A 14,745-nucleotide genomic window follows, 5' to 3' on the forward strand; every position below is an offset into this window, starting at 1 on the left:
GCAACAGATTTTAGCGGTTTTGGACCGATTTGGACCACTAAGGATGGACCAATCAAAAAATTATCAAAAACGGCACCGTTTCAGACCACGGCGCGTCTAATGGTGAAGGTTTCATCGAAATCGGTCCAGTAGTTTCGGAGCATGGGCTCGTCTGCAACAGATTTTAGCGGTTTTGGACCGATTTGGACCACTTAGGGTGGACCAATCAAAAAATTATCAAAAACGGCACCGTTTCAGACCACGGCGCGTCTAATGGTGAAGGTTTCATCGAAATCGGTCCAGTAGTTTCGGAGCATGGGCTCGTCTGCTTTTAAGGGGGTGTATGGTTCTGGACCATTTTGGTCCGATTGGTCCAGTCAGAGTGAACCAATCGCCATAAAACGAAAAACGGCACCTATATAAGTTCCCTGCTATTGAATGGTGAAAGAATTATCAAAATCGGTCCAGTAGTTACTGAGCATGGGCTCGTCTGCTAATCTCGTCTGCTTTTTAGACACTCCCGCTCAATTTGCGTAATTTGCGCTGTCGCGCTGGAAGAGCCTGGAAGAGCGAAGGTGAGGACCGTGGAAAAAAGATGCGTATATTTTAAATGATGTGGGTTTGTGGATTTGAGTGTGTTTGAGTCCAGCAAATAAGAGTTAGTAGGTATCGATTTCTATCACTTACTATTCTAAAATCAGTGTTGTCAAGATTGAGATTGAGGTTGGGTGCTGCATAATGGTTACATTTACTTGACATTTATTATTTTCACATGACTCATACAGTAGCTGAAGTGAGCATTAGTAGTTGATATGCAATATAGTTATTCAAGGCCTAGACAGCAAGCTCCTTAGTATGGGCTCCGACGGCAATCTGTCCCAATCCATTCCAATTCCTACATTTCAATTTGAGCTAAATCTTACCCATTTTACCCTAGGCTTAAAATTGAATAAAAGCTACACTATATTCTTTTGTCACAAACCATATCACCCTCAAAAATTGCTGATAGTCATTTACTCCTTAAAAAAAAAACAGGTAGGTTTCTACCTTACCTGACTGATGACTCAGTGTGTGATTGGGGGTAAGTCATACAGGGTGGACCAAAAAGAATGGATCATGGAAATATTTTGCACCTGCATAAAACATGTATTACCTACTGCATGCAAGTGACTGGGAATGATTGTGATACCAAACAAGAGTAGCAGTAGCGGAGAACCGTGTAAAGCGCCCAGGGTAGGTAAAACGACCCATGCCCTTATTTATGACACAGTTGTTTCCTTCCTTTTATAAACATTGCAGGTGAAACAGGTGCTGTGGAAGCAAAATACTGATGAAGTTTAGGGGGCGCCATTATCATTGGGCTGATTTTATAGCCAAAAACATGATTTTGATATTTCTTAACCCGCGCCCCAGTGGCGGTCTCAGCCAACTTCGCCCTAGTGGGGGGGGGGGGGGCATATGTTACCACCCACCTCTAACTCAAAAACTAAGAGGGCTAGAAAGACGCGGTAAAAAGCAGTCGATAGCTCTCAATGCGTACGTTTGAAAGTATTTCGGTCATTGAGCAATATTGGGGTCACTGGAGGTCATCAAAGGTCGAAATTTGCCAAATGTCATTATATTTTTCAGAAAACATGCATTTATCCCAGGAACTATGATAGCTAGAAAAACGCATGGAAAAGCAATCGATAGCTTTTGAACTCTTCTTTTGATAATGTCATCATCAAAATTGACCTCAGGTCAACGGTTTAGCCTCCAGAGGGCAAAAACTAAAAAAATAACTGTTTTTTTGCAAAGTGTTTTTCGACAATTACTTTTGCCTAAAAAAAGCCACGACATTTCTATTGCCAGAATCGTGTTCCTCTCGACGAGACGCGTCGAATGAACTATAATTTGACCTTGAAAGGTCAACTTGAAAATTTGACCTCAGGTCAAGGTCATGACCTGACCGGAAAAGGTCATGTTGCATATCATTCGATGCGTCTCGGCAAGACAAACACAATGAGACCATCCCCAGCGTTCTATCTCTTTCCAATAGAAAGTTATTGGCAAAAATCTGTATGTAGCCTCAAATGACCTCGGATGACCTTTCTAGAGGCTATCAGCAAAAAAGACACCTTGGTCGTCACGGGTGGTCCAAATCATTGTGATTCTGAAATATTTGGACTGTTCCTATGCGTACACACGGATCTAGAGGCATTTTCATTTTTCTCCATTGACTTATAATGGTAAGGTCATGCCACTGACCTGACCTTAGGTCACAGATATAAAAAATCCGAGATATACAAATTGTAAGCGCCCATAACATCATGCAATCCACCAAGTTTAAAACCTTTCTGACAAACACTGCAGGCTGGACATGATTGCAAACTTTTTTTAGGCCTGATCAGTTAACTTGACCTGGTGACCTGACCTGACATGACCTGGGGTCAAAAATTTCACACATTGTCCAAAATTGATGTACAAAAAGCTATGCCAAGCGGCGCGGCGCTACGCGCCGCGGTTTTTTATTTATACGCAAAAAACGCGACAGGGTGGTAACATATGCCCCCCCCCCCCCCACTGGGGCGAAGGTTAAATAAATATGTCATAAAAATGCCATTAATTCACTGTTCAGTTGTCAATTTGATCTGAGATGCTTCAGTACCTAAGCAAGACTAGTTCGTTTTCTACCCAAAGCAGTACAAAATGACTGTTCAATGTTTGCTGATTTATCTGATGTTGCCACAAAGAGGCATTGTAAAATTCGCAGATGGCTCTGGCGGCACCTGGTTTCAAAAACGCCCATACCATGTTAACATGTAAAAATGTCCTACATTCCAAAAGTGGCTTAATTGTGGTGCATTTTGCTGTCGGGTAAAGAGGTGACAAAAATATTGGGATTTTTCTTTGCAATGGGTCAGCTTATTGAGCGACATAACTTTGCTTGCAAATGCTGAAGTATTGTTTGTTTTCGAAACGGTACTCCTTTTAACTCTATTCGACGAAGGCCATGCTACTGACCCAGTAAACATGCCGACGTCGGGCCGAGGCTCGGCCCGACGTCGGCCCAACGTCGGTTCAACCTCGGCCCGACATCGGCTGAACGTCGGATATGCCCGCATGTTCCGACGTCCAGCCGAAGTCCAGCCGACGTCGAGCCGACGTCGGGCCGAGGTCGTTTGCCGAGGTTGACGAGATGGTTTGTCGTTGGACCGACGGGGCCGACTTCGGCATGTTTATTGGGACAACGCGCCAAAAATATCAACCGGCGGCGGGATTCGAGCCCCCCAGTCGCCGACGTCGGCATGTTTACTGGGACAACACGCCAAAAGCATCAGTCGGCGATGGGATTCGAACCCCGTGTCATTTGAACGCGAGGTTAGTGCGCTAACCACTACACCACGCAGCCAGATAGCAAATTTAGTTTTTTTTTTTTTTGTTGGGTTATGCCCTTTCGGTCTGACAAGACCATTTCAGAGCCGGAAGGATGATAGGATGGAGACATTGGTCTTCTTGGCGAGCACCCTGGGTCCAGTTCATATAGAGTCCCTGGTCCCATTGCTGTTACGTGACACTTATTGGAAAGGGCGACCCCACAATGGATTCATATAGCCACTCTTACACACCTGCACCAATGTTTCCCAAAGTGTCCCTTTGATAAGTGGCACTTTGGCAAAGTGACACTTGCCGACTGGCCTTTCTATATGAACTGGGCCCGGCCCTGGTGAGTTGCCGGGGCTGAGCCTGACCAAAGGATAGGCTGAGCAGCCCCCAAGCACTCACCGCACCCGGCTACGGGCGAGCTCGGCTTACGGGCAATCCCAAATGGGATAAAGTTTCCCGTCCAGTCCGGATCAGGGGGTTGCGGCGTGGAGGAAGATTTGAGTTTCCTGAAGATATTTTAAATACAGAAGCTCTTTATGAAACATGAAACATGTAACGGGTGGTCAGTATGAAACTGGACAAAATTTGATTAAGCATAGCATCTCCAATTATGGACAGATTTTAATTATTTTTGGCGGGTGAATGCTTCCAGTTATTCTATATTACCAGCTCAGATTTCAACTTTCTGCTATTAACTAGAAGAAAATATTGCGCCGTTAAGTCAGCAAGCGTTCCGGGACCTGTTCGCGCAAGTTTATGAAAATAACACAAATTACAAAAATGCTACCATTATGCGTCACATTACGCCATAGGGTGTAACCAGATCTGAAGAAAATGTGATCATCGATAAATTCTGAGGACTTGCAGATGTTTTGCATGGTGGGAACGGCAAGATCACCCAGAAAATGCTCATTCAGCACCGGAAGAAACAAACCGGCGCCGTCACCGAACAGTTGGGGCTCTCCTTGTGATCTCTGGGAAGAAATTTTGGAATCTTCAAAACAAATGACCAATTAATGTGTCAACAAGCAGGAATCAGGTACAAAAATAGGATAAAGGTGACGGAGGCACAATTTCATACGCAGAAAAGCCGCCTGCGCCGTCTGTCACAGGGTCGAATGCAGGGTAGCAAAAACATGGAGGTGCATATGGACGAAGAATCTTACTTCACCTGCAGTGGCAGCAAAATGCCTTTCATTGCCGAATTTTACACCTCAGCTGGTGGAGACACTATTCCTAATGTGGATCTCACCTTCGCTTTCGACCTGAGAGCAAGCATCCACCCGAGATGCCCGTCTGGCTTGTCATGAGTCCGAGGGGCTCACACGTCCAGTAACTTGCCGAGCACAGGTAATGTAAAGGGCGAACTGTGCTATGAAAAGTGTTTGAATGGCGTGTTGTTACCACTTATTGAGTCTCAGAACACAGAGCATGATGCTCTGTTAGGTTCCGACCTTGCGACAGTCACAGTACGCGCGCTAGAACACGAAACTTCTTGAGGAGGCTGGGGTGCCCGAAATAGCACGTGACATGAACCCACCATGGACTCCTCAGATTTAGCCCTTGAGGATCTGTGGGGGCTCATCAAACAGAAAGTGTATAAGGGAAGGTGGCAGGTCAGCTGAGACACACAATTGAAGCGGAAAATCCAGCAGGCCATCCGTCAAATCGACCCGGAGGTGCCGCGAAAGACAATAGCGGGGCTGCCAGCGCGCGTGCGCTTGGAGGCTGACAGAGGTCCAGTGTCGCACATCCATTAGGCGGAGCGTGATCACAACAAAATAATGGCACGGTAACGCGATTTTCGTTGCTTTCGCTTGAAAAGTTTCGACACAGTAACAATTCAAACTTTGTCCAGTTTCATACTGACCACCCGTTATTTTATATTAATTTAACGGTCAAAACAGCGGCCGATGTCGGTCCGACGTCGGCCCGACGTCGGCTGGACCTCAGCAATTGATCTCGGTCCGACGTCGGCCCGACGTCGGCTGGACCTCGGCTGGACGTCGGTACATGCGGGCATATCCGACATCCAGCCGACGTCGTGCCGAGGTTGGACCGACGTCGGGCCGACGTCGGCATGCCGATGCCGAGATGCCGACGTCACCCCGACGTCTACCGACGTCGGGCCGACGTCGGCATGTTTACTGGGTACTGGTACTGACCTTAATGCGTTTCTACTTACCTAAACAGTAGAAAAGTACGGCTGAACACGAAATATTAAATGCAATATTTATGCAACCAAACTCATCAACATGTGGCTTTTTACAACACCCGTAATGTAAAAGGTCCCGTTTGCAGAGGTCTTGCAAAAGCTCATTCTTGCCAGAATGCAACGTCCGAATGCCTTGCGTATTATTTTGTTCAATAGTCGGAGGATAAGACTTGAACAAAAAACCTAATGACGCATGGTGAAATAACCAGTTTAGCGGTGACACACCGTTTTTCCTTAACCCGCGTCCTGGTTGGGGGCTATTTTTTGCCCCTCCAGACTTTTCGATATACCTCCAGAACCGCTACGCCGATCGTCACCAAACTTTCAGTAACCTCCCGGGCATCAATTTTACACATTGTGACCAAAATTTTCCAAAGGCTATGATAGGTTGGCCGCAAATGATGTCAGAGTGACGTCATGTTCTACCGTTTTCGACCCTAAAAAAGGTGTCGCGGGAAGAGCTGTCAGGCCTAAAGCTTTAAAGATACAAAAACACGTTCAGACATAAAAGGTGTAGAATTACCAGGGCTACCAAACTGCTATCTCGAAATTGTGAATTTTTTGAATTTGACCCCCCCAATTTTTTTTAATATAAATGCCAAAAAGTCCAAAAAGTGTTTCGATTTTCAAAAAACCGGAATATACGTGATAGCCCCTGCCGTCTTCTATTCACATACCAAATTTTAGAACGATACCTCTTTTTGGCCAAGTTATAGCGAAAAAAAAACTTCAAAATTGATTATGTCAAACCTTTACACTCTTTTTAGCAATTCTAGACCACGTAGCGCAAAACAAAGATCACCATTAGACTTGCCGTGACGAGCTGCATCTAATTGATACCCATTTTATGCAAAAATATCAACTTTGAAATTTGACGTTTATTGACCTGACATAAGACATTGACCTGAAATTGACCTGACCTCCACCAGAAAGTGACCTAAGCCGTTCCTGATGTTCTTATAACCAACACAATTGAGTTTGAAATGAAAAATTGGCCATAAAACATGAATCACACAGCTAAAATTGGGTTCATGTGCTGACCCTTGGTGACCTGACCTGTGACCTGACCTGGTATTATCAGTGACCTCTATTAAGTATTAGCAACATATGTACTAGGCAACTGACGCCCTATCGCTGCTTTTCGACAAAATGCGTTTTACTTTATAGCCGATAGCGTATTCCCTAGAAGACCCGTGACCGGCAAAACATTTTATCTTTGACCTGACCTGTGACGTCATCGGTGACCCCGAGGTCAATGAAATTCGACTTCTCACGGCAAATTTGACAGGGCTTTCGAACGCCGTTTGAATTTTGCGGATCCGTCCAGTAGTTTCGGAGATACGAGGGGGCAAAAAATAGCCCCTCCCACCAGGTCGAGTTATTAACAGACCCCACCAGGGCGCGGGTGAAGGGGGGCGTTTTGGACGGCTCTCCCCTACCTACATTTTGTAGAAATTCATAATGACATCACTCTCATCTGCTTTCACTCTTTCTCTCGTTTTCAGCTTCTCACAGCAAATGTTTGAACTGACCATCTTCTTCGTGACAGCCACCAGCACAGAGCTGCCCGCCTGGTGGCTGTCGGCTGACGTGATAGCCTGACGAGACATGGGAAATAGTGAAGTACCATTTAGACCACATATGTAACCTTATATGACATTAGCTGTCTTTGACACAGGATGGTTGATATTGACGTTTTGTAGGGTTTTATCTCAAATTCAACATATGTTTTGCTTTTAACAATGATCCCGAGATGCCTCGTCTGTATTGGCATTTTTACAGCCGCGAACGTATGTTAGAGTCTTTCGGCTCCCGATGACGGAAGGAAGCTGAATATGCACAATGCTAAGGTCCTGGATCATCGGTTGACTTTACAGGTCAGGTCAATGACCCAAATGTCGGGAAAATTGGGACCTCCTGGAACCTTATGCTGCAAGGCTTCTGTAGGTTTTTTTCGAGGTCTCTATTTCGATTTTCGTATTTGTTTTGATCTAAGAGTATGTACACGTACCTACAGGGTGTTTAAAAAACGAAACGATAAAGAATCGTTATATTTCGGGAAGTAATTATGCTAGGAGCATTATGGACGTCAAACGTGTCATTCAAAAGAGAATTGTTGAAAGATTTTTATGGTGCACCGATTTTTTTTTTGTCCGGCACGAATCATGACCATGCCACGTGCAAACATCTCGTGCCCAGAATGCATTTGCATTTGCATTTGGGGTAGGTAAGGTCAGGTCACGCCAACAATTGGGAATTTTCTGGATACCCCTAGTATAATAGTTGTAAATAGTTTTTTTCACAAATTTATTTACATAACTGACAATCACATAGCAGTACACACAGTACACAGAACCGGACACCTGTCGCACGCCCAGCCAGCGGACCGGTCCCAGGTAAAACCTCAGGGCCGGTCACGGATGGGAACGGGCGGGGTGCAAATCTGGCGACAGCTCAGCGTCCGAACCTCGCCCGCCCTATATGTCCTGTTATTACGCTCGTTGTTCCTGTTCGTGAGATGTGTAGCTAATGAGACAAAGTTTTTGATGCACCTCTACCTTTTTCTTTTCTGTATCGGCCATGCCCACTCGCATATTACCAAACTCTGCCCTTGTCATAAAATCACAGAATGAAAACATATCAGCTATTCCTATACCATGCTGTGCCACTTTTGTTCTGTAAATATAATATTTCCCTAGCAAAAACAGTCTCTGAATAGCAGCTGCAGCATCAGCCATATGAAATGTCTCATTTTCCTCGAATCCAACAATTATTGCACGTTTGCTTAGAACAACATTGTAATGCAATCGCTCCCTGACCCTGCTCACCATTGCTCTCCAAACACATTGAACCTGTTCGCACTCAGCAAAAAGATGCAGAAGCGTCTCTCTATCTGCATTGCAGAATGTACACAATGGACTTTCTTCAGTGAATTTTGACACGAAAACGTTTGTCGTTAATATTCTGTGTACTAATCTATCCTGGAACCATCTAAGAGTAGTATTTTTAGTACAGCTCGCAAATCTGTTGTAAATGAGGTCCCATTCTAGCTGACACTGTAGATCGTTATTCCATTTTATTTGTGATTTTAAACCATCCCGTGTTTTAAAGTACTTATGCTGTAGCATTGTCTTATAGTATATCCTACATCCTCCCTTACATCCTAAGAGAGTTGCCAACGCTGGCTGCATTTTAGGTCCAATGTCATGAGGTGGCAACTCCCCCGTAAATGCTGTCCTTATTACTCTAACAATGCCCGCGAATTCAAGCTGTTGGAGACGCAAGCCATAAGTGTTGTTTATTTCAGCAATATTCATAAACCTTCTTTCATCCGTCCAAATGTCACCTACATTGGTACAACCAGCTCTGTATAGACGGCCATTCCACATAAATTTGTGATTACGCTTGAAGAAGGAGGACAAAAACAAAGGTTGCGTCTTAACATTTTCCGGTAAGACTTCAAAACACTTTTTGAAGGCATCCCATTTACTAAAAACCTCCCGCCAGAACGGATTGATACCATCTGAAACCGAACCTACAGCTTTCGAGAAGCTTGCATCACCACACGAGAAAAGAATATCATTTTTACATAGCTGCATTTCTGCTAAAAACTTCCAAGCATCTTCCGAGCATACATATCTTTTCATCCAGGAAATTTTCAAAGAATCATTATATGTTTTCAAACATGGGATATCAAAGTCCCGCATCATAAAGCGTCGCTTGATCTTATCAGGACCCTTGTTCCACACGAACTCAAAAAAACTTCTCTGCAACCCATAAATGGAGCTCTCAGGAGGGCATGGTAGCATCATTAATGTATTGGATTAATGTAATAGTTGTAAATAGTTAATAATAGTTGTAATAGTTGTAGTATCATGGCTGTTTACTGCCACTGACAGCTTTGCAGCATGTTACTTGGACATATGTTACACCCTGAATAATCACAGACATGCTTGAAACCAATTACAATGCAGAAACATACATACACCTCAATCCAGTAGGTATACCGTATATCTCGCCGAAATCACACCGAAACTGCTACTTCGGATGAACGTGACCTCGCATGTCACGTCATAACTTTATGTGGTGTCCTGGTCCAGGCTTGGAAAATCTGCTGTATTGGTCTGCTCAGTGTTCAGGTGTTGTGGAGATATTGCCGAAAAAGCCTGAAGTGGGCTTCCTGTACCGGTGAGCGTTAAACAGACATGTGCATGGATCCGAGAAAATGGATCTGGGATCTGATCCCACGGGTCCTGATCTCGGATCCGACGGGATCATAGATCCAGCTCTGTAATTTATCGAGAGATCCGTAGGGATCACAGATCCGAGTCTCATTTTTTGCTTGAGATCATGTGAGATCACAGATCCTCACTTATTTTTTGTCAACACATATATCCAAAAAAAAAAAAAAAACTTGTTTCAACTCACAAACGTTCTGTTTTAGTGATTTTATTTGATCGCACGTCATAATCCATAGTTTTGTGTCACTTATTGGCATAGAAACCCTTTAAAACATGGTTTCAAATATGGTGCATGGTGGGATCCACTCAGATCATAGATCCATGTTCTTAATTTATCGTCAGATCATATGAGATCATAGATCCAAGATGTATTTTTCACGCCGGATCTGGTGGATCATAGATCCCTACCTGTACTTTGCTTCGAGATTCACTGAGATCATAGATCCATCACTCGGATCCATGCACATGTCTGGCGTTAAACCTTTCGAATTCCCCGGAATAACGAATTCCCCAATCAGACGGTAGAGACGATGACCCGCACTACAAATACTATTTATCACTACACAGGTACTTGGCTTTCGGCCTTCGGGCGAGTTCTTTTGGCACTAGTCCTTTGCCATACGAGCCTTTGTAACGCACTAGCGCCTTAGCTACTATTGTTTATCCTTTAACTTTTTTGTTGGTAACTCAATGCTTCATGCCTTACTTCCACTAAACTGTTGGTGGCAGCTGGTATTCCAATAACGTGACGCCCTAAACCGTTTGATTTATCTTTAAATTCCTAATGATACAGAATATCTCGCCATTACACAAAGCTTCTATATCCGGGGATTTAGTGCATCTCGTAGTCTCCACACATTGGGGTCGAATGGCGTGGTACGCTCATTGGCGGCACCGTCTCCTGGTCAAGATATGTAGCCCCGGGCAGCGAATCCGATCCTCGTCTAGGCAGTCGTCATTACCGGGAACGGAATCTTCGTCATCCGACACCGCCCAGGGGCACGGGACACACGAGGCGGGGGCGTACCATGGAGTCGCTTCTCATGTTAGGCCCGACCGCCCTGAGGTCGGAAATTATCATTTACCATCTGGGTTAAATTCATCTGGGTTAATCCTTAGTAGGGTTGAATCAGAAATGTGTTCCTGGAACCACCTGATACTGCGCCCTCACGGGTGCGAAGAAATCGCGCCTCATAAAGCGATTACGACCCTTGCCAGGGCTGGAACATCCTTGACCTTTGCGTCCACCGATGACCGCCATTACGGAGCGCCGCCGCCGGTGCGGTGCAGTACAAGTCATTATGGTGCCGTCGGTAGCCGCGCTGTACTGACGCGTCGCCACCGGCAGTGGCCGCCGGCTGCGGCCGGTATGGCGCCCTCGTATCGCCGGTCCGTTGTCGGCCATTCGATCTAGAGCGCCGATAGCGGAGTAGGCCTTGTGGCGTTTACTTATGGGAACTAACTAACTAGACGTACCTTTTTAGTAACATAGATTATAGAACACATTACTGGATTAATGTCCTGGAGGAACATTCATCTCTAGATTTGTACTGCAATTACATATACCGATGCATATTTGTTTGAGTAAAAAGTAGAAAGGCAGTAACAGTAGACGGGTCGTAACATTTTTGGTGAGCAAAATAGTATTATTACGGCAAGAAGCGGCTGTTTGATGTCAGATGAGTCTATTCAGCCACACTGCGTACCAGTGTACTAACACATCGTCTGATCTACTCAGTCGCTTAACTTGTCACAACTGCTCTTACCTACATATATACTGAATCTCTTGATCAGTTGTGCTACCTCACGATACCGTCTGTGTGCGTGTCAGAGCACCTCACTACCTCGTTTGTTTGCGTTTTTTCCAGGCGGAGTGATGCCTGTTTGAGCTTGGCTCGGCCCGAGTCAGCCAGAGACCGTGTGCCCGTCTCACCATGTCGGCCTGGAGCAGCCCCGGCCTGGTCGAGGACGATGCCTACTTCAACAACATGGACGCGCGCCAGCAGAAGATGGAGAAGCAGCGCCGTCTGATCGAGGAGCGCCAGAAGAAGAAGCGGCAGACGCCGACCGTGCTGCAGCCGTCGGACCGGGCGCAGTCGGCGCGCGGCCGGCCGGGCTCGGCGCTCTCACGGCCCGGCACGGCCAACGGCGGCCTGCGCGGCCACGATGGGCCCATGCAGTTCACCTCGGAGCGCGACGACCCGGACACGCTGACGGCCGTCGAGGTGCTGCCCGCCTCCCGGGTGTTCGACGAAGAGCTCGACATCGAGAGCGAGGAGATTCCGGGCGGCGTGTCGGGCCGGCGCGAGCAGCCGGGCCGCCAGCTGCGCACGCTGAACCTCTCCGTGGACGACTCGGAGGAGGAGGAGGCCGAGCAGTCGCTGCCGGTGATACCGACGGCGAGCGAGCCGGCGCCGCCGGCGGCCGCCGACAGCCCGCCGCCGCTGCGGCCCGGCAGCGCCGAGTCGGGCACCGCCTGGGGCGAGCTGGCCACCGGCGTCACTGGTGTCGACTCGGCGGACGGCCTGGAGGAGTTTGTGCTGGCGCCGGCCGCCCAGGGCGTGCAGATCAAGTGCCGCATCACGCGGGACCGGAAGGGCATGGACCGCGGCCTGTACCCCACCTACTTCCTGCACCTGGAAAAGGAGGACGGCAAAAAGGTGTTTCTGCTTGCCGGCCGGAAACGGAAGAAGAGCGCCACCAGTAACTATCTTATCTCAACCGACCCGACCGACCTGTCGCGGGGCGGCGAGGCCTTCGTGGGTAAGCTGCGCTCCAACCTGCTGGGCACCATGTTCACCGTCTACGACAACGGCTTGCCGCCGAGCAAGGTGCGCTCCGGTGACAGCAGCGAGGAGCAGCGGCCGCGGCAGGAGCTGACCGCCGTCGTGTACGAGACCAACGTGCTCGGCTTCAAGGGGCCGCGGCGGATGACCGTCATCATACCGGCCATGACCACCGACCACAAGCGGATCCCCGTGGAGCCGGCCACCGAGGCCGAGGGCCTGCTGGAGCGGTGGCGAAACAAGCGCATGGACAACCTGCTCGAGCTGCACAACAAGGCGCCAGTCTGGAACGAGGAGACCCAGTCGTACGTGCTCAACTTCCACGGACGCGTCACGCAGGCCTCCGTCAAGAACTTCCAGGTGGTGCACGACAACGACCTCGAGTACATCATCATGCAGTTCGGCCGGGTGGCGGAAGACGTCTTCACCATGGACTTCCGCTACCCCATGTGTGCGCTGCAGGCGTTCGCCATCGCGCTCAGCAGCTTCGACGGTAAGCTGGCCTGCGAGTAACGGCCGCGCCGGCCGATGACGGGAAGCGATCGCACATTCCGAGTCTGCCCGGCGCAGCGGGCCGACCGACTGACCTGATCTAGTCACAGCAGGAGACGGTGCGCGCCCCAGCGGGGCACCAGACACGACCGAATACTCGCCCCGGGGCGCACCTTTTATTCCAGGAGAGCTCAGAGCGTGCGCTGCTCAGTGGCCGCCGCACGCCGCGCGACGACCAGCGAGCTTTGACGAATCCGAATTGATAGCGCTCGGCAGTGGGATTATTTATGAGATTATGTCATCCGCCTGACGTACTTACGCGGAAATTCGTGTGTCTTATTTACACATTGTCTTACTATTACTACTATAGCTTTTTGCTGTATTTCGTGTGTCTTTACGGTGACAATACCGAACTGTAAATTGGTCTGTATCAATCGCACAAACTTACCGGTGCCAGCCATGCCACCGTGCCCAGATTAAGTCTAGTCATATTTGTTTGATTCCGGGAGGGGATGGGTCACAGAGGCCGCCGCGGTGCCAGTCCGTCCAGTTGTTGTTAGCACCTGTGAGCCGTGGTATGTGAGCTGCCCAATAAACAGCTGCAGTAGCAGCCTGTCCGCCGTCTGTCCAAGACGTGTATCGACCGGCCGTCCAGCTGACTCTGTCCCTCAATCTGCCACTGGGGAGGGGTCGATGCTCAGTTCGTTTCTGCGCGGCTCGACTGGTGACGCACGAACTCGCAGCTGTTTTTCATTCGCCGCAGCGGTCGGCCGGCCGTCTCCGCCTCCAGTCCGCACGGCCACCTTTTGCGCCGGGCTGCGCGACTGGACCGATGGTATCCATCACAAACGGACGCTCGGTGCTCGCTGCAAGCCGGCCAGCGGCGCCTCCGTCCGTTGAACTTTGCTGCTGTGCTGCCAGCCCGTCCCAAATCCGCTACGGCGTTGGAGCGGACATTGCTGGTGACAGTTTATCATTTGATGAGACAACCATGCGGAGGCATAACAAAAATACTGTCGGTCATCTACGGTGTTAAGACTTATCGCTTCCAAAAGTTCCAAATGGCTACAGTGACAATCCCCAGATGTGTCTGGTTTATGCTGTAACACGAAATCGGCCCAATTATTATCTGCGAATCAATTTCACCATTTTGATTGCAACCGATCATTTCTTTGTAATTAAGTGACTTAATTGATCCAAACACAGAATATGTCAACGCTCCTAAGTCCTAACTGACTGTTCACTGTGATGCGCGCAGAGCCGCCGGGGTGCCGCTGTTGAATAACTGATTGGAGCGCGCAGCCGCGGGCCGCGGTGCACCTGTCGGTCGCCGCGCCCGCCGGCGACACCGGTACCGGCCATCGATCCTGACTGGACGCCGGTCGCGCCAGCTCGACGTGCCGCTGCGCTCGGTGACAGCTCGGCAGCGGCCCCCGACCCGACCAGGGGCTGTCTGGGGATCCCCGACTGCGGGGTACGGGACACAAGACACTGTCCGTGTTCGCCAGCTCGACATGACGAGACGAGCGACAGCCGGAAATGAAGATACCACCATTCTTTGTCGGGTGATATGGGTGTCAGTCCCACGTCATTACATACTTTGGGTGTAGCGACCGGCGAGCGAAGTCGAGGCTCGAGCCTGCCCGCCCGCTGCTGACAAGTCAAT

The 14,745-nt window shown here is 48.6% G+C and overlaps 1 protein-coding gene across 6 annotated transcripts; it reads left to right on the forward strand.

Moving 5' to 3' along the window:
* The first annotated feature begins 251 nt into the window (after window positions 1-251).
* Window positions 252-13,705, forward strand: LOC122390600 (tubby-related protein 3-like). 6 transcript variants are annotated; one of them, XM_043383721.1, is made up of 2 exons: window positions 252-554; window positions 11,670-13,705. In XM_043383721.1, the coding sequence occupies exon 2, from the start codon at window positions 11,736-11,738 to the stop codon at window positions 13,098-13,100; it is 1,365 nt and encodes a 454-aa protein (XP_043239656.1). In that variant the 5' UTR covers window positions 252-554; window positions 11,670-11,735; the 3' UTR covers window positions 13,101-13,705. The 6 variants fall into 6 exon arrangements, with proteins under 6 accessions (XP_043239656.1, XP_043239701.1, XP_043239694.1 ...); XM_043383766.1 differs by having other exon boundaries at window positions 543-645; XM_043383759.1 differs by having other exon boundaries at window positions 543-641.
* The last annotated feature ends 1,040 nt before the right edge of the window (window positions 13,706-14,745 follow it).

Source organism: Amphibalanus amphitrite, unplaced genomic scaffold (genome assembly GCF_019059575.1).
Source record: "Amphibalanus amphitrite isolate SeventyFive unplaced genomic scaffold, NRLGWU_Aamphi_draft 000020F_arrow, whole genome shotgun sequence".
Classification (NCBI taxonomy): Eukaryota; Metazoa; Arthropoda; class Thecostraca; order Balanomorpha; family Balanidae; genus Amphibalanus; species Amphibalanus amphitrite.